Source organism: Bos grunniens, chromosome 14 (assembly GCF_055505025.1).
Source record: "Bos grunniens cultivar Pamir isolate PY7600 chromosome 14, Bosgru_T2T1.0, whole genome shotgun sequence".
Taxonomy (NCBI): Eukaryota; Metazoa; Chordata; class Mammalia; order Artiodactyla; family Bovidae; genus Bos; species Bos grunniens.
The window spans coordinates 44,753,799-44,772,776 of NC_141178.1; the positions used below are offsets into that span (position 1 = coordinate 44,753,799).

Genomic DNA, 18,978 nt, shown 5'->3' on the forward strand with positions numbered 1-18,978 from the left:
TGGCTACGCTGAACTGAACTGATGCACCACAGAGAGACATCTCCCATGGGGATTTTAAGGGTGAGGTTGAAACCAGTGCCTGCTTTTACCCAGAGGCAATACAGACGTTTCAACTCGCCTATTAACAAATCTCTCATGTTTGGCTTGACACTGCCCTCACAATAAATTCAGTTATTACTTAGAGAGAAAGTGAAAGGTAAATCTTGACATTCCCATTTGGATGATGATGAAATAGAGGTTTAAAAGAGTTGTGTACAGTGAATTCAACCAAGCAGTGTTGTAGCTGGAAAGTAGACCAGCTGACACCTGTCCCCGGTTTTGTAGGTCACAGACTTTGTAAGTTTAGAGCAGTGTTTTACTTACCATGTTCCTCCTTGAAAGCGTCTATTTACTTTCTTAAATTGTGGGTGCCAGTGGAGAGGAACCAGGTGTACATTCCAGACACTTAGACAACATACACAGGCTGAGCTGTCTGCCTGTTGAGTACACAGCTCCGGGTTGAAGAATTTCTAGGGTTGTTAGAAGAATACAGAAGACTTCAGAGGGAGCAGGCTCTGAGGTGGACGCGAATACCTAAATCCCTACAAAGAGAGATTAAAGACATCCTCTTTATTATTAGAAACCAAAAAACCGAGCCCATGTATTTTGTGCTTTTTCAAACTACACTGCCCTCCCCCCGATCTTCATTAAAGAAATGCAAACACATGTGCTTCAAGACGGGTAGGTGTAAAAGAACATTCTGCACAATTATATCTAGGCTGTCGCAGACTTCTTTCACATGCAACCATCTATCCGGGGGATGTTAATTCACGGTGACAGCTGAGCATGACAAACGCCACGATACACAAGTTGGAATGCCGGAAAACAGGCAACTACGAAAAGCCCTTGCAGACAAACGCGCCTCGGAGTTTTCTCCCTCCACTCACACGTGGCCGCACTTCTAGGCGCTCCAGCACGGTGATAAACCCCAAACACACACACACACACACACACACACACACACACACACACACCGGAGCCTCCGCCGCCCTCCACGCCCGCGCCTCGGTCTCCAGGCAGGCGGGCACTCGCGCGCGCCCCTGGGCACACTCGCCGCCCACCCGCATCCCGCTACGCCGCACGGCCGCGCCGGGCGGTCCCCACGTCCCCCTTCCCGCCCGCCGGGGAAGCGGTGGCTCCCGGGCTGGGGGCAGGGCCGGGGGCGGGGGGGAGCTGGCAAGGGAGGGGAGCGCCGCGGGGCCGGGCCTCGGCGCCTGGGGAGGGGAAGAGGGGCGGGCACGGGGCGGCGCCCGGCTCACGTGGGCGGGCAGGAGCAGCTGAAGGTCCGCTCCGGAGCCCGGGCTGTCCTCTCGCGCGCGGCGCTGGCCCCGGGCGGCGGCGGCAGCGGCGAAGGAGGAGGAGGAGGAGTTGGAGGAGGAAGGCGGCGGTGGCGGCGACGAAAGAAGAGGGGAGGACGGGGGCGGCGTCGGACTGGAGCCGAGCGGCGGCACGAGCTGCCCGGGGCGCTGTCGTGAGCTCGCCCGCCGGGCCCCCACCCCCGAGCTACACCCTGCCGTGCCCAGCTCTGCCCGCGTCCGTGCCCCCGCGGGGAGCGCGCCGGGGCTGCCCCCCGAATGACGGGCGGAAGGTTCGACTTCGACGATGGCGGCACTTACTGCGGCGGCTGGGAGGAGGGCAAGGCGCACGGGCATGGCATCTGCACGGGGCCCAAGGGCCAGGGCGAGTACTCAGGCTCCTGGTCTCATGGCTTCGAGGTGGTCGGAGGCTACACCTGGCCCAGCGGAAACACCTACCAGGGCTACTGGGCGCAGGGCAAGCGGCACGGGCTGGGGGTGGAGACGAAGGGCAAGTGGATGTACCGGGGGGAGTGGTCACATGGCTTCAAGGGGCGCTACGGGGTCCGGCAGAGCCTGTGCACCCCCGCCCGCTACGAGGGGACCTGGAGTAACGGGCTGCAGGACGGGTACGGCGTGGAGACCTACGGGGACGGAGGTGAGCTGCGTCGCTGGCGGCTCGGCTGCCCCGCGAGCTGGGCGCTGGGGGAGGGCTTTGCCCCTGACTGCGGGGCCGCGGGGAGGACGCGAGGCGCACGTGTCCGGAAACCCGCCAAAACACCTGGGGGAGCCTCCTACCCTCCTCCCGCGGCCACTCTCCCTGGGAGGGGGCGTTAGGACGCGGCGGGTGCGCTGGGGGTTGGATCTGACCCGGTTCTGGGGGCGGGCGGTGTGTCCACACCCGGGGGAACAAGGCGTGAAGACACCTGGCCGGCGCCAGCGCCGCGCTGCCCCCGGGAGGGAGCGCGCCCGAGAGGGCTGGACTGGGAAGAGGACGCTGTCACTTGAGCCCGTCACATTACGTTCCTGATCCCTCCCTCTCCCGGCCGGGTTTGAAATCGCCACTCCCGTGGAGTGAGAGCGAGCGCGCTGGGCTTGGAGGCTGGCGGTCGCGGCGCACAGCTCCCGGGATTGGTTTCACGTGGAGTCGTATTTCGCCTCTGGTCCTCTAGTGGCCTAAAGATAGAAGCCAGAACCCCAGAACTGGGATGTTGGGGAATTGTTCCTTATCGGAGCTGCATTTGGAAAGTAATCGTAGTTATGGGAGTGGAGAGGCCACCTGATGCAGGTGGGGTTCAAAGAATGCGGGGTTTTCTTTCTGGTATTCCTTCGCTTTCTTAAAGTATCGGTTTTCTATCAAAAGAAGGTAATCATTGTTGATCTGGAGATATCTGGAAAAATTACTAGGAAAACATTTTAGAAACGAACAGTGAAGTCTATGTTTTAAAAAATACAATTGAAAGGTGTATTCCTATAATAGCTAAATTAACAGCTACTTCACTCCTGAGAATAGCAGTAGGGAATCGCCGGTTTGCCCTAAGGTATGTGATGGAAAACCGTACGCTGGCTGTGAGCAAAATTCACCTAATTTTAATATTTACTAATATTTGCAAAAGAAATTTTGTATACAATAGGGGAGAGCCCCCCCCCTACACTTTTTTCCCCAACCAGGAAAAGTATATATTATTGATACAGGTGTCAAAACCTGATGAATTTGCTTGTGTAATAAACTGAGAAGGGCAAATGGCTTATGCTTTGGCAAAACACATTTTCTGATAATAATCATAATTGAAAAGGGTTGTCACATTTCGGAATTCTGCAGCTCAGAGTTGTAGGATATTAAAGGGGTCCAATTAAAAGTTTGTCCAGCCCAGTGCAACCCCAGTCAGGCAACTGCTTATATAAAAGCTTAAACAATTTGTACACTTCACTTACTCAGAACACTTGGGCCATGTTTCAAATACAAACCGGCAGCATGGTAGGATTGGCTAAAAAGGACATCTTTTCGTCCTACAGTATAAATAAAGGATATAGTTCTCATGGATTAAAAGTGGAGGGGGGGGGGACTGTCTCTAATAATTGTGTATGGGCTGTATGAGTTTCAAGTTCCACAGTAGTTAAATTAGGGCCCTTAAATGTTCTCAATGGGCACAGAGCACCTTAGTTGACACCCGTATAAATGTGTTAGCTTGTGACTGGATTTTATCAGAGGCCCTGGTCTACAATATAACTAAATTCCATGCTCAAAAGTGGAATGCAAATCTTATCTTTCAAACGTGTGCATTAGTTTACAACCTTTCAAGAAGGTGGTGGATAGTTCTTTTACTTCAGTATTTGGAAGGCTAAAAATAAATGAGTCTTCTTTTAAAGTTACTACTCATTAAACAAAATCTCTTGATTTAGGGTATTCATTATACCTAGCAATAAATATATATATAGCACAGTAGAGGTCTTCTGTTTATGTGTTGCAGAAGCTCGAATAAGTGTCTAGGGTGACTATGGATAATTGGCCTCCTGTTTTAAAACTAACTTTTAAAAGAATTTTTTAAAAACCTCAAAATTTGGTATTACCACAGGACTGCGGTTTTCTTTTTCTACCAAAACAAACAAATATGCGACCAATTAGGAAAGGGGGGAACTCCTAAAAATCATTATTGAATTCTTACTGTTACTTTCTTTCATATGTCAATCAGTTAATTAGAAAGTCCTGAATCATAAAATGGGATTCTAAGTGGAAGTGTATTGCTATAACTTATTTCCTGCAAAGATTTTGGCCACAATAAGACAGATCACTTCCACAAGCTTTACTTCTTGCCTCTGCACCACCACAAGTCCATCCCTAGCAGCCTCTGTCAGACTTAAGAAAATCTGATTGCATGTATTTTGTGGTGACGTTTAACTCAGGAGGAAGGAAGTTGTAATTCCATTGACAACTATCACTTGGTTTATTTTACTAGTGATCTGAGTATGAAGTGTTGCTGAAATAGAACCCCCTGAACATTAAGGAAGAATAGTTAGTACAGTGTTCCCAAAATCCAAGTCTAGGTGCCCAGAATATTCGCTAAAAATTCAGATCCTGCTGTGGTTCGTATTTTCACCTGTCATGAAACTATTAGAATATATCTAGAAAGACACATTGTTGTGTTAATTATATGCATTCCTGTCCATGCACATTTTCATTCATAGCATGTAGATTTAAATTTGGCACATTAAATCTAAATTTGACTGGAATTCTCTCTGAATTGGAAGTCTTCCACTACAAACTTATTTAGTGAAAATGGCTGTATTTAGAAAATCAGCTCCCAGATGAAAAGTCATAGATCATCCGTAAAAATATTTTTTAAACTTATGAACTATGCATCCATGTGTAAGAAAGTGAGAGGAACTAATTAGAACTTTGAGCAGCAGGGAGCAGGTGGAACCCACCTGCTTCGTAAGGAAAAAGAGGCCCTTTTCCCCCACTTAAGTTCACTGACTAAACTAAACCTACTTTAAATTTCAGATGAATCACTAACACTTTGACTGTAAATTAGTTTCTAGCAATTCTATGGAGGAATTCTTCCATGTACTGTTTCTCAACAGGGTAAGATGGGAATATAGGCAATCCCATTGTTCTGCCTTCTCTGCTACTACAGTCAAGCAACAACCTAAACTTTCTAGTTATCGCTGTTGCCTTAAACCACTTAGATTTTCAAGCAATGTGTCTTTGGAAATTCTAAATACTAGTCTTATTTTGGAGACAGCAGATTAAGGAAACTAGTAGTTAATTTCCGCTTAGTGTTAAACATTTCCTAAGATAGTGTGGTTGTGTTTTAAAAGTGTAAGTACTTCTTGATATCAAACAGTATGTTTGGAAGTTGTTCTAGCAAAATTAACTTGTAGAAAAGTTAGAGGAGAATGATTATAGTGTTCCTTGTTTATTTAAACAAAATATTTTAAAATAAGGTGGTTTGTGTTAGTGCATGTAAGTCAGGTTGTATAACTTTTAGAACTTGAATTTTTATCTAGGCAAAGGGAAAATCAGTTGCAATTTTCTAATAATTTCAGTTTCCTTCTGGGTTACAGTGGTGGTGTTTGGAGATGGCTAATACTGAGTAGAAAGCTTCTTCATCTGAAATGTTGTATTTGAGTGTCTTATCCTCTGGGGTTTATCCTTTTGGGAAAGTCATGGCCCACCCACCTCCTCAAAAGTTCTAAGATGTCAGGTTAAGATGTTAAGACCTACCCAGAGTAGGACATTCACAGTACCAGACCCCCTTTGTATTGGATTGGCCAAAAAGTTTGTTTGGGCTTTTTGTCAGATATATAGGGGAAGAACCCGAATGAACTTTTTGACCAACCCAATATGTCATTGTCACCCTGCTACTGTCTATTTATATACCAAAAATATGTCAGAACGAACAGAGGGAGATGGTAGTCTTGCAATTAGTCAAAACTTTTGACTTGGGAGCCACTATGGCTTTAACTTTTAAGTGCATGAAATAATCAGTAAGCAGCACTTCTAAGTATTTTAAAAGTAAATGTATGCCATGCAATGGAACTTTTTTCATGGCAATCTGAAATGAAAAGTATAATGCAAAGTAACTCTATATAACCAAAAACTGAAAGAAGTCAAGACAGTTATGATTTACTTTCTATAATATTTGTGAGTTAGGAAGAATACAGTAGTAATTATGTCTTAAAATTTCCATGTAACTTCTTTGGAGGGCTAGTTTAATATAAAATTTGCCTTTAATTAAAAGGAAATGGACTCAATTTAGAAAATTCTAAGTTCCTAATCTTAACATCCAGTTCCTCCTAAAATGATTTAGGAAGTTGCTCCAGGTTAATTTTTAAATGTCTTTGCTAATTTACTTAATAGAAAAACTTCTGAAAACAAATGCTTTAGAGATTATCCTATTCCTGAGAAGGCATAATATTCATTGAAAAAATGATCTGGTGATGACAAAGTTTTAATGTACACTGTCAAACACACCTTTCTTCTGAGATGAATTCCATAATGTTAAGAATGGAAGTTTCCCTCTGACCTTATCTTAGTTTTCCCAAAGGTAAATAAATAGTGCATGCTTTTTAGCCACCACAGCTGTTTGTTATAAAGTCATCAAACATCTACATACCACAGGACACACAGCTAGGAGTGTGGACATTTTGTGTTCTCCTATGAAGTAATGCCTGGCCTCAGAATGTTTCTGGTTTATGATGTGGTTCATAGAACAGTGGCAGAAGCTAGGGAAACCATGAGGAGAATGGCCAGAAGAAAGCAGAAATTTAGCAAATATGGGACAGATCTTGACCTTTTCACTTGGAAGTACAAAATGTTAAAACAAATTGCCCGTTTTTTCATAATGGTTCACTCTATTCAGAATATATATTCTGTTTGTCAAATCCGTCTCAGCTTAAAAAGGTTCACCCAAAACTAAATAATAATCCTGAATATTAAATAGTTTTCCCTGCCCTAAAAGAACATGATGAATGTGGTAGAAAGAAAATGTAAGAAAACTTGTTTGACAACTCATGTTCCAATCATTCAGATCACTAATAATTTTAGGTCTTTGAGCTTGTTGGAATGTCAAACTGCCAGACCTGAAGTCTTTCATTTTTCAGTTAGATTAGTAAAAATACAGCTCACAAATAGAGCTCATTTCTTCGTCTGCTATTGCACTGCCTTCCTCAGAGGGGGTTTTGATGTGTTAATTTAAGGGGAGAAAAGTTTTCTAATGATCACTCTCTTGTATTAGAAGTCAGTGCTTTGTAAAATGTTTTCAGTGAAAAGCAAAACAAACAAACAAACAAACACCTATCGGAAAAACCTATGTAGATTTAGATTAGAGATTATCCTATTCGTGAGAAGGCATAATATTCATTGAAAAAATGGTGTCAACAAAGTTTTAATGGGCACTGTCAGGCACACCTTTGCTCTGAGATGAATTTCATAGGGTTAAGAGTGGAAATTTTCCTCTGGCTTCCTCTCAATTTTACCAAAGGTAAGCAGCACACTCGTTTGGGGGATACATCCCCAAAGCTGATATACAATTACAGAAACGGCCTAGACACAACACTTCAGGGTGGGGATTCACAAAGGGAATTTCCGAAGCATGGCTTAGAGTTGACTAGGCAGTGTGGGGGGTTGGGCCTTGAGTCCCCGGGCCCGCGCAGGGCTCTCCATGTGCGCACCCACGCCCCCATCGGCCTATCTGCGGCCCCGGACTCACGCTGTGCTCTCTTGCGCTCTCTCGAAGGTACCTACCAGGGCCAGTGGGCCGGCGGCATGCGGCACGGCTACGGCGTGCGCCAGAGCGTGCCCTACGGCATGGCCACGGTGATCCGCTCGCCGCTGCGCACGTCGCTGGCCTCGCTGCGCAGCGAGCAGAGCAACGGCAGCGTGCTCCACGACGCCGCGGCCGCTGCCGACAGCCCGGCCGGCACCCGCGGCGGCTTCGTGCTCAACTTTCACGCCGACGCCGAGCTCTCGGGCAAGAAGAAGGGCGGCCTCTTCCGCCGGGGCTCCCTCCTGGGAAGCATGAAACTGCGCAAGTCCGAGTCCAAGTCGTCCATCTCCAGCAAGCGCAGCTCGGTCCGCAGCGACGCAGCCATGAGCCGGATCAGCTCCAGCGACGCCAACTCCACCATCAGCTTTGGCGACGTCGACTGTGACTTCTGCCCCGTGGAAGACCACGTGGACGCCACCACCACGGAGATCTACATGGGTGAGTGGAAGAACGACAAGCGCACCGGCTTCGGCATCAGCGAGCGCTCCAACGGTATGAAGTACGAAGGCGAGTGGGCAAATAACAAGAGGCACGGCTACGGCTGCACTGTCTTTCCCGATGGCTCCAAGGAAGAGGGAAAATACAAAAATAATATCCTGGTCCGTGGAATAAGGAAGCAGCTGATACCAATAAGAAATACAAAAACTAGGGAGAAGGTGGACAGAGCGATCGAAGGCGCACAACGGGCAGCCGCCATGGCAAGAACCAAAGTGGAAATAGCAAACTCCAGGTATGTAAACGCCGGAGGGTGGTACTGCCCGGGTCTTTGGAAACGGTAGAACATCAGATAATCTGTGTGTGTCAGTCCTTTGGCGGCGTAGGGTTCCAGAACCAGAAGTGAAAAAGGATTCAGCCGGATAGAATGAGGCAGACATGTACCTGAAACTCTTCTGAAAGTCTCCATCCTGAAAAAGTGTTGAAGGCGCATTGCGGTCCCCTTCCTCTTAAAATTACTTCCTTAATACTAAACGTGATGGAGTTCACTCAGTGCCTGTGTACATTTCCCAGAGTCCAGAAAGTTAACCTTTTTTAAAAAAGACAAAACAAAAAAAGTACCACTGAAATACTTCCAGAGAGAACATAGTACATCCTGTACTGGGAAGAAAATATCCATCCACATGGAAACCTAGCCAGTGTAGGTGAACCTTTTTATTCTAATATTAAAGTTGCAGGTGTGTACAACTCCTCCCTAGAAAATTATCCTCATTTATAACATTCACATTCTGTTTATTGATGCCTTCTAGGTGAAATTGGTTTTGAGCAAATGATCAAGGTCTAAATAAGGCAGAAATGGAGAGTTATATGACAAAATCCGTCAAGCATTCTTTGAACAACAGAACTCACCTGTATGGGAAAGGCAGAGGGATTGGGGCTAAGCAGAATCCCCCCATTCTAGGCAAGAAAGATTAGATCACTGGTGTATTAAAAGAAGGGGGGTGGGGAGAGCCTGACACGGACAGATGGGACTGTCAGTGTGCCAAGTTTGAAAGAAAGAGCAGTAGAGAAGGGCTGGAGTGAGTAGGAGAAAGCAGTGAATAATAGATTGAGAAGTGGGGTGTATGTGGGCACAGAAGGTCCATGCACCTAAAGTTTTACCATTAATAGCTGGATTCAAGCATTCCCCCAGGAGGATGGAGAAATTGATTGGGAATAGAAAATGTTATTAGGGATGAATGTCATATGTTAGACAAAAATGAAAAAGGGCTGGTTATACATGGAAAACTTTATTCTTAGGCTTATTTAAGCAAATACTGACAGGCCCCAGTTCTGTGTGATTTGAGATATACGTTTAGCACAGAATATTGAAAATCCTTTTCTTACTTTAGTAATATTCTCCCACTGAAGTAAACCTCCTTATGAAACCAAAGACTTGTAGCAGGTCTTCAAACTTTAATTCTTAACATTAAATTAATAAGCCCTGCCTTTTCTTTGGTGGAATCATGTGTAATTTTTGATGTTCAGACTTTTAATATACAAAAATGGCCGTTTCATATTGTGCAACTTAATATTTCCAGACGTCTGAAATTTCTTTTTAAAAAATGCTCCTGTTTTATGGCTACTGTTTACTTTTATGTGTCTGACACACTGGAAACTGGAAGCCGTCTTGTGTTTTGCAGTATTTTTAGATATAAAAGTACTCAAGATTTACATCTCTATCCCAAACTGACCCTGTTTTAAAGTTAATATTGCCTGTTAATAGGCACAGACTTTGAGGAAGGGTCTTTCCTGTCTTCTCTGCTGAGCATCATTTATTTTAGATGATGGTTTTCTGTGATCACCGAGCATTGCATTGACTTGTTTTTCACTTTGCTTGTAGATAGGGTACTTGGCACATGTAACCCTGCTAGCCTTCGTGGCCCTCAGCTAACTTTTAGAGCTAGTGAGATACTCTTTGTTAGTTCTTAGCCTCTAATTTGAAATGCACTCTTGGCTTCTTCCCTGTTATTGTCACCTAGTGATATACAAGAGGTAATTCAATCTTGGCAGGTGAAAAATGAACCTATGAGGGACATTCTAGCAAATGACTTTCTTATGCTTACTTTAATTATTGACTTTTATGATTAGTTTAAATTGGAGGAACCTACATAATGAAAGGCTGTGATGCAAAGATCTCTGATTATAACAGTTTCATAAAACTCTTATCCAAGTCCTAGCTAGCCACAATCTCTCTGTCGAAAGTCTTTGGGGGAGGAGGGTGTTAAATAGTCTGCGAGTATTCTGTTGTAATAGTTTATAATCAACAAACATCTTAAGACCTTGTACTAACTAGCTAGTTAACTTAGCTAGTTAACTACTTCTTAAGATTTCACTTGGCTTTTTAAAAAATGCTCAGTTCATTTTGCTAAGTGACATAAGTCCATCACAGAACAAATATATTGCATAATTCTACTTATAGAAAGGATCTGTAATGGTCCAGCACGTAGAAGCAATGAAATGGTGGTTGCCAGGGGCTGAAGGAGCATTTGCAAGGTGCTGTTCCAAGGTATAAAGTTTCATGTTAAACAGAAATAAGTCCTAGAGCTTTATACCGCATTGTGCCTGGAGATAATACTGTAAAAAATAAGTGAAAGTGTTAGTCACTAAGTTGTGCCCAACTCTTTGTGACCCCATGGACTGTAGCCCACCAGGCTCCTCTGTCCATGGAATTCTCCAGGCAAGAATACTGGAGTGGGTAACCATTCCCTTCTCCAGCAGATCTTCCCAACCCAGTGATTGAATCCGGGTCTCCTGCATTGCAGGGAGATTGTTTACAGTCTAAGTATTGGGCGCTTAATGTTTAATAGGGTAGATTTCATGTTAAGTATTCTTACTACAATAAAAAAAATACTATTTCAATGACACAATAGGCCAAAAAAAAAAAAAGTTTACTACCCTGTTAACCTTTTATATTTTACTTTGACTGTTTTTAGTCTCTTTCCAGATTCTGCTTTAATGACTTCTCCAGATACAGAGACTTGCAACTTGCTCAGTCCTTCCTGGCCCCTCTAGCAGTTGTTATTTACTTAATGTGTTTTTGTCTTTAAAAAATAATCAAAGGTTTAAGAACATAAAGACACACTTCCCCTTTCCCTGCCCCTTTTTCTGCCCCAATGATGGCAGAATAAGAACTAGAAAGTAAGACTCCTGGCAGCGGCCACTGTTGAAAATCACTGGTTCACCATTAGCAGCAAAGGGAGATGATGTATTAATAGTTACTGACCACTTCAGGTTGCCTGACTGGTAGTGTTAATTACTGTTGTATTGCTATTATTTCTTGTGCTATAGAGATTGTTGCTTGTTTCTGAAATCCCAAGGAAATGGGTCCACCTTTGTACATCACCTTATTTTAGCTTGAAGCAAAACCTTTGAGGGAAAACAATTGTACTCCCCAACAATGGCAGCTCAGGAAAATCAGGAGACATGGTACCAACCAACTTCAGCGCAAAGATTCAGGAAAGCATGGTAAATCTCTGGATCTTTACTTCTTAGAGTAGGCAGTGGTGCATCATCCTAGGAAACACAAGAAGCTTATTTCTGAAGTCTTATTATGGAGCCCTGTTTATTTCTTCTAGATCAGGGAATATGAGGATCACCTAAGAGGTAGTAGGTGATAGAAATGATGCAACAGTCTGTAGATACTGAGTTGCCTTGCAGGTTAGCATTTAGAGTTAGAACTTTAAGGGATGCTAATAATTCGCTGGCTCCTGTAACTTTTCTGTTCTAATTCCATGTTTATAAGATGTAACAGAATGTTTTGCTCCCCTCTTGTCTTGGTCCTGAGGGTAAAAATCATCACATGGAATTAAGATAGTGTCTCAACCTTGATTTTAAAGAAACGTTCAGGAGGAAGGGGAGCAGCCCTGTACATCTCAAGCTCCTCATTTCTGGAGGCAGAGACTGAGGCACTACTTGGGATCACCTCACTCTCCCTGTCATATCATTTACTTTTCTCATTTGGTCATTTTTTTACTCCACTAACTCTTGACTTCAGTAATTCCTTAAGAGAGACGTTCAAATGACTGTTACTCAAGAAAAATATTTTAAGGAAGAATTTTAACATGAGGCATTTGGTTGAAAGACAGCAAATAAGTGACCCTTGGAGAGCCACACTTCTGTGGAAACGAACAGATAATTTAGGAAGGGGGAGAATCCCGGGAACGGGGGAGCCTGGTGGGCTGCCGTCTATGGGGTCGCACAGAGTCAGACACGATTGAAGTGACTTAGAAGCAGCAGCAGCAGCATAGACAAAAAAAAAAAAAACAGCTTTGTAGCATCTGGAACTTAGAGGAAGTTGTTGTTGTCATTTAGTCACTAAGTTTTGTCGACTCTTTTGTGACCCCATGGACTGTAGCCTGTCAGGCTCCTCTGTCCATGGGATTTCCCAGGCAGGAATACTGGAGTGAGTTGCCATTTCATGCTCTGGGGGATTTACCGACCCTGGGATCAAACCCGCGTCTCCTGCATTGGCAGGTGGATTCTTTACCACTGAGCCATCAGGGAAGCCCCTTACAGTAGCTATCTGCTATAAGGGTGGAAGAGCCGCGATGAAAAGGCCTAAAGCAATTGAGAACCATAGGTGTTTATGTAATCTGATTGTGGCAGATCAGAAGAAAGAAAACTAAGGGAGGATGGAGCTGAATGGGAGTGTCCCTAACCCACTGACTCTGTGGCCAGTCTCACTGCAGCTAGTTGGGTGGTGGGCTGGGAGGCCCCCAGGACCGCTCTGAAGTGTCACTGATGGGACAATCCAGTTAGTGGGGTGGGACCATCTGCTCTCAACCTCTCCCCAACCATCACTGCCACTTCCGGTGGTAATGGCGGCACCTTGACCATGTCCCCTGCCCAGTCTTTCTGTGCTTGTCACAGGAGTCACTCTGGGGGGTGTGTGGAAGCAGCCAGATAGCACACGGACGACCTCAGGATCAAGGGGTCTGTTGAGCCTGCTGTGTCCATTTGCAGAACCAGAGATTAGAGTCCCTACTTGCCAGTTTTGAACTTCCATATTAAAATGACATAGTATTTTTGTTTTAATCCTATAGGAAAAATCTGTTTCCCATACTTCGCTTTTAGAAAAAAGATACCTTACAATTTCATGCCATTCTCTCTTTCCTCATTGCCCAGGATGACTCAGCTACAACAGTTTTCCTTCAGGAAAGTCTTCGCTTATCCCTCCCCATGCCTGGCACCCCTGCCCAGCTCCCCTGGCCAGCCGCTCGGCGTGCTCCCCACTCTGGTTTAGACCTAAAACCTCCTCTTCACAGAGGGTCTCCCTGTTCCCGCCCCCTCCCACCCCACTGCATCCCCCACAGACCAGACTCTATCCCCGCTCCGCACCTGCAATCAGTCTGCATTGTCATTGTGTTTCAGTATATTTGTGTTGTATTTTTCTCCCAACTGGACTGGAGAGCCAGGCCCTGAGGGAGGCTGGGCGCAGATCTGTAATTCCCAGCAGCTAGTTTAGATCACTGAAGTGACTTAGCAGCAGCAGTTTAGATCAGGGCACTTTTATAAGAGCTCTAGTAAATATTTGATGAATGAGTGAATTAAATCCTCACTGCTTTGGGTTTGAACGTTGCCAGTGCTTCTAATTCCGTTTTGCCGGACGTTTTGAAACCGCTGTTCTCAGGCAGGAAACCTGCTTCTCACAATTCATCATCGTATAATCTGGCAATAAAGGAAGTGCAAAAAATGCAAAGGTGTGTGTTACAGCTGCCCTTTCCCCTAATTAGGTCAACATCATTAAAGTGTCAAAACTAAAGCATAGCCAGGGAATACGAGCTCCTGGTTAACCTTAACTGTTAACTCCTTTTTTCATTGGTATGAGCTGGTCAGGAATACCTTTGAGCACTTACCTAAACAGATGAGAAATTTCCAGAAAGTTAGCTTTTACTAACTGCAATAATGTTGGCTCATCCTTCATAGTTGACATCGCCAAAACTTGTGATAGGGCAGAACATAAGAGCTTATTATTGTCTTTTAGAAATCTAAGTTTGCTAAACATTCAGCTGTTTCCTTTTGAAAGTTTTTCTTGTCCAGTGATTTTGGAGTCATTTTTCGTATTCATTTGAATAAGTGAATACGAAATCAATGGAACAGTCTCTCACAAGATTACTCGACTGGATTCACACTTCGCTTATTAGTAATTAAAACCCAAAGTCAGCCATGAGTCAGTGTGTGTTATGGATCCAGATTAAACTTATCTCCACCAATTATAGGGAAAAGCTCAATTTCTGCCAAGTGATTGTGAAGGGCAAGGAATTTGAGATTCTTAAATTCTGTTGGATAAGAGGATTCTCTTTCTCTTTTGCAAATTGATACTATTATAGTTTATCTTCTGTATTTATGTATTTTCAGTAATACTGGTGGCCATATCATATCTTTAAAAACAGTTTTAGGTTACCTTTTCCATGAGTTGTTTTGTTTCTTCTACAGGGGCTCTGGTTAATTTTCCACTATTAGCAAAAAGTGATTTTTTTCATAGGAAGCTGAATTTCTTATAATGCCTCATAAGTCATTTTAATGAAAAGTATGTTAAAAAAGTAATCTGTGGGGAAGTCACCTAAAATATGGGAATTTACAACAGGGGAGAGAGTTGGCATTTTCTTTAGTTGTGTCTCTTGTGTTCTTCCATATCTGCTTTTGCTGTCTGTCACGCTTCGTCCACCTGCTCTCACCAGCCCCCTGCAAGCAAATTTCAGAGGCTTGATTAAAACACTCAGGCCCTGGGGTGCAGAAAAATTACCACGAGTGGGGATTGATGCTTGACTTTTTCTGTATGGGAGGGTCATTTTAAGGGTCAAATGAAAGAATGGGTGTCATGGGACTTTAACCTGTACATCACTATGTTTAGTTAACATTTTAGAAAGTGTGTTGCCCTTTCGGGTGCCATTCCCAAAAGGGAAGGTTGATAGGAGACTGAGAAGCCAGACTAAGAAGGAGGAAGGGAAGGAAGGCTTGGGAAGCAGAAATAGGGCTAAGCAAAAGGGAAGGAATTAAGTTTACCAAGCTTGACCACCTGTGTGCAGACGTTTGCATGTGTGTGTGTGTCTGTCTGTCTCCACACCCCCACCCCTTTCCCAGAAGCCTCAGTCGATTTGGAGTCAGCATACCGTCAACAGGAGATTAGACTTTTTGAGACCAAAGAGAAGATGAACAGAGAAATGGCACATGTGTTTCTCTGAAGCCAGGCTAGACCGGGGTCCTGTCCGGAAGACAAGAGGGCAAGGACTTCATACTGTTCGGGTATATTCATGTAGATCAGCATTACCCTTAATGTGTGTTATGGTTTCATATTGCACAGAAAAGTGTTCATTTTTATTTTAAGTTTTTTTCTTGGCTGTACTAGGACTTAGTTGTGGCATGTGGGAGCGAGTTCCCTGGCCAGGGAGGGAACCCCGGTCCCCTGCCTTGGCAGCTCCAAGTCTTGGCCACGAGGCCACCAGGGAAGTCCCTGGATTGCCCATTTGAAAAGTTTTAAATACTTGTTTCTCCTTTTTACCAAAAATGGCCCATTTCCCGTGGGAGCAAGTGAGGTGCCCGCTCTGATTTCCTCATGCTCGTCTCCAGGCTGTTGAAAGACACACTTCTTCTTCCTATCACAAGGCCCAGGACTTCTTAAGGGGCCCAAGCAGTCACTGAGAATTCTGCAGCGTGCCAAGAGACAGCTGAAACCACGAAGATGACCTCGGCGTCAGCCCTGTTGTGCCCACGGACAGAGGGCTGAGCCTGGCTATAATGCTTATCTAGAGGCCAAACTCAGGGACCCAGAGCAGGCCCATGCCCGCTCCTCTCCTTCAGCTCTGACGTTACTTAACTTGGTGGCTTAACAGGTCATTACACGTGACATTGGAACACACTGTTACCCGCACCTTGTAAAGTGTTCTTAGGTCATCTCGTTTCTAAAGATCTTTCTTTAAAAAATTCTTCATCCAGCCCTACCAGTGCCAGGCCCATTCAGAAACCCTGGGGCATTGAGGTGAGCCTGAGTTTTCATGATTAACAGGTATGTCCAAGTAATTCCGATTTAATGAAACTCAGTCTTGGGCTGTCATCCTGGGATGACCGCACAGTTACCCACACTCTAGAGCCATTAAAAACATTCCTTGTGAAACCCTGAATGGTGCAGGTATGGCTACCCACTGTGACTGAGCAGGGAGGGTGAGGAGAAGGATGCTGTGCATGGAGTGGACGGGCCATGAGGTGAGTCAGTTCTGCAGAGACCTATTTGGTGAAAACCGGCTCTGAGGACCGGAGGGAAAAAACAATCCAGGGTGATGAGAAGCTAGGTTTTGGGGACGCATGTTGGCCTGGTTTTAACTGCTGAAATCTGAGTTTGCTGCAGACAGCCCAGATTTCAGCAGATTCCATCTCAGTGAACTGTGAAATACACTTGACTGATTCAGTCAATATGAAAAATGAAAGCAGCAGATACTTTTTAGTACAACTTGGTTGTAATGGAAACCACCCTAGTACACTGTTTATCGTAAGGCTGGAGGTGTGATTGCATTCAAGTTCCAGCCCATGGGCTCTGTGTGAACCTGCGCTTTGCCCTGGAGAAGCTCTTTTTAGGGGGCCAGTGGCAGAGTTGTGTGCACATGCTCACCTAGCAGCAGACGCCTGGGAGCCGCAGCTGCCAGGCGGCCCCAGCACCCTGCTCACAACTTTCCATTATGGATTAAGCTGACTCTGCCAATCTCACTTTACTCAAGACACCAAACTGGACGCTTGCAAGACCAGTGCCTTGCAAATCTTTGAGATGCTTTTCTTATTATAGATGAAATATGAACATTGTGTTTAGGAACAGGATCCAACAAATGCCAAAGGTATTTATGTAAGTCACTCAGCTTTAGTCCAATGGCCTCTTGAGACTACAACCAAATCAGCTTTTAATAATTTTGCCCTTCTGTTTTGGTTGGTGTTTCATATTTATTTGTATAATATGCTCAACTCAGAATAAGCTGCTTTATCAGAAATTTAATTAAGGTGTGAGGAATCAAGATTGCCTGGAAAGTAGTACAGCTCTTTGAAGTCAAATCTTCTTAGAATTTCCCTATGCACCCAAAGAAACTTATTCAAGCCAAGTAAAATACAATTAATCCACTTTCTAGTGTTTTAAAAACAATTATGCTAGAGATAACACATCATTTGTTATATTTTTTTGTTGTTTTTTAAAAACTGGAAATGAGGTAAAATTTTTGTCAATTTTGTTCATTTGTGTCCAACTCTTTTTGACTCCATGGACTGTATGGGGCCACCAGGCTTCTCTGCCCATGGAATTTTCCAAGTAAGAATACTGAAGCAGGTTGTCACTTCTGCTCTAGAGGATCTTCCCAACCCAGGGATCAAACCCACATCTCTTACAACTCCTGCCTTGGCAGATGGATTCTTTAGCGCTAGTGCCACTGGGAAGCTTCTCTACGATATCAGGTCAATCAAATTTTGATCTCAGTTGCTTGGTCTAGATATCTCTGTCAGCTTCATTTTTTTATTATTGGTGAGGAAGCTTTTTGGAATTAATATTTCAAGATTTCATCTGTTTACTTCCATCTGTTAGGGGAAAGGTTTGAGATTCATGGGGGTGGAGCCTCCTAGTCAAAACATGATGAAAAATCCTATGGGAGCTTGGTTTTAGGATTCAAGAGTGAGGATGGCAGAATGTCAGACGATGGAGCTCCATCCACCCTCCACTAGCCCTGGTCACTAGTTCCCACCTCCTGCAGCTCATCCCAGTGATTTCGGAGTCAGTTGAGCTATGGACTGACAAGTTACCTTGTAAAAGATACAAATACCCTGAAAGAGTGGTACCTCTAACCCCAATCCATTGTCAGTTAACACGTTAGTTAACAGTCTGGCCTAGAGTCCCAGAAAAGATACTTGGTTCTCTGTGTGCGAGCATGTTCAGTTGCATCCAATTCTTTGAGACCCCATGGACTGTACTCCTCTGTCCATGTGACTTTCCCACCAAGAATACTGGAGTGGGTTGCCATTTCATCCTCCAGTGGATTTTCCCAACCCAGGGATTGAATCCATGTCTCCTGTGTCTCCTACATTGCAGGGAGATTCTTTACCACTGAGCCACTTGGGAAGCCCAGATACTTGGTTACCAGCCCATTTTATAAGTTTCTTATCTCAGTGAAATACTAATTCTGATTGTTCTTTGTAATATTCACTGATTTCTTACTGTGTAAATATAAAATTATGATTAGGGCCTAATTCAGTCATAGTGTCTGGTTGGTACAGATTTTAAAAAGCAGTTATCTGTTGGATGATTCGCACCTTGCTATGAGTTTAGTTAGTGTGTGTGTGTGTGTGTATGAGACAGAGAGAGAGGGAGAGAGTCACTCAGTTGTGTTCAACTCTTCTGCAACCTCATGGACTGTAGCCTGCCAGGCTTCTCTGTCCATGGGGTTCTCCAGGCAAGAATACTGGTATGGGTTGCCATTCCCTTCTCCGGGGGATCTTCCCAACCCAGGGATCGGACCCAGGTCTCCCGAATTGCAGGCAGATTCTTTACCATCTGAACCACCAGGAAAGTCCAGGTAGTATATCAGTTCAGTTCAGTTCAGTCGCTCAGTCGTGTCCGACTCTTTGTGACCCCATGAACCACAGCATGCCAGGCCTCGCTGTCCATCACCATCTCCTGGAGTTCACCCAAACCCATGTCCATTGAGGAGGAGCTTAATCATAGGTTGGGGCTGGAGGCGAGATTCTGCAGGTGGTATCCAGCTGGGAACCAAAGGCTGTGTAGACATTTTACAGAAGAACATGGTGGATAGTGCAAAAGGACGGTGGGCACAGTGTATTGGGGGTGCTGTAAAATGTTTGGTAAGGTTGGAAAAGAGGGTACTAGGTAGAAGGTGTTGAGAGATGAGGTGGAGAAGTAAGCAAGGGCTCCC

At 44.6% G+C, this 18,978-nt stretch overlaps 2 protein-coding genes across 21 annotated transcripts in view; one reads left to right on the forward strand and one right to left on the reverse strand.

Moving 5' to 3' along the window:
* The window catches only part of GDAP1 (ganglioside induced differentiation associated protein 1), a 55,271-nt gene extending 48,767 nt beyond the window's left edge, over positions 1-6,504 (reverse strand). For 4 of the 11 annotated variants that reach the window (XM_086336452.1, XM_086336449.1, XM_086336446.1 and 1 more), the window contains exons 1-2: positions 1,656-6,504; positions 364-581 (exon numbers count right to left, since the gene is read on the reverse strand). Coding sequence is in view for 2 of the 11 variants with exons in the window: in XM_086336449.1 (XP_086192575.1) it covers positions 364-366 (3 nt within the window). In the remaining 9 variants the exon portion in view is untranslated. Of the gene's footprint in view, positions 1-363; positions 582-926; positions 1,251-1,298 lie in introns of those variants that run through there. The other 7 variants (XM_086336451.1, XM_086336447.1, XM_086336440.1 and 4 more) reach the window with 5 other exon arrangements.
* Positions 1,614-18,978, forward strand: part of JPH1 (junctophilin 1) — a 106,494-nt gene continuing 89,129 nt past the window's right edge. For all 10 annotated transcript variants that reach the window (XR_015140698.1, XM_086336435.1, XM_086336430.1 and 7 more), the window contains exons 1-2: positions 1,614-1,992; positions 7,574-8,333. Coding sequence is in view for 9 of the 10 variants with exons in the window: in XM_086336435.1 (XP_086192561.1) it covers positions 1,614-1,992; positions 7,574-8,333 (1,139 nt within the window). In the remaining variant the exon portion in view is untranslated. The remainder of the gene's footprint in view (positions 1,993-7,573; positions 8,334-18,978) is intronic.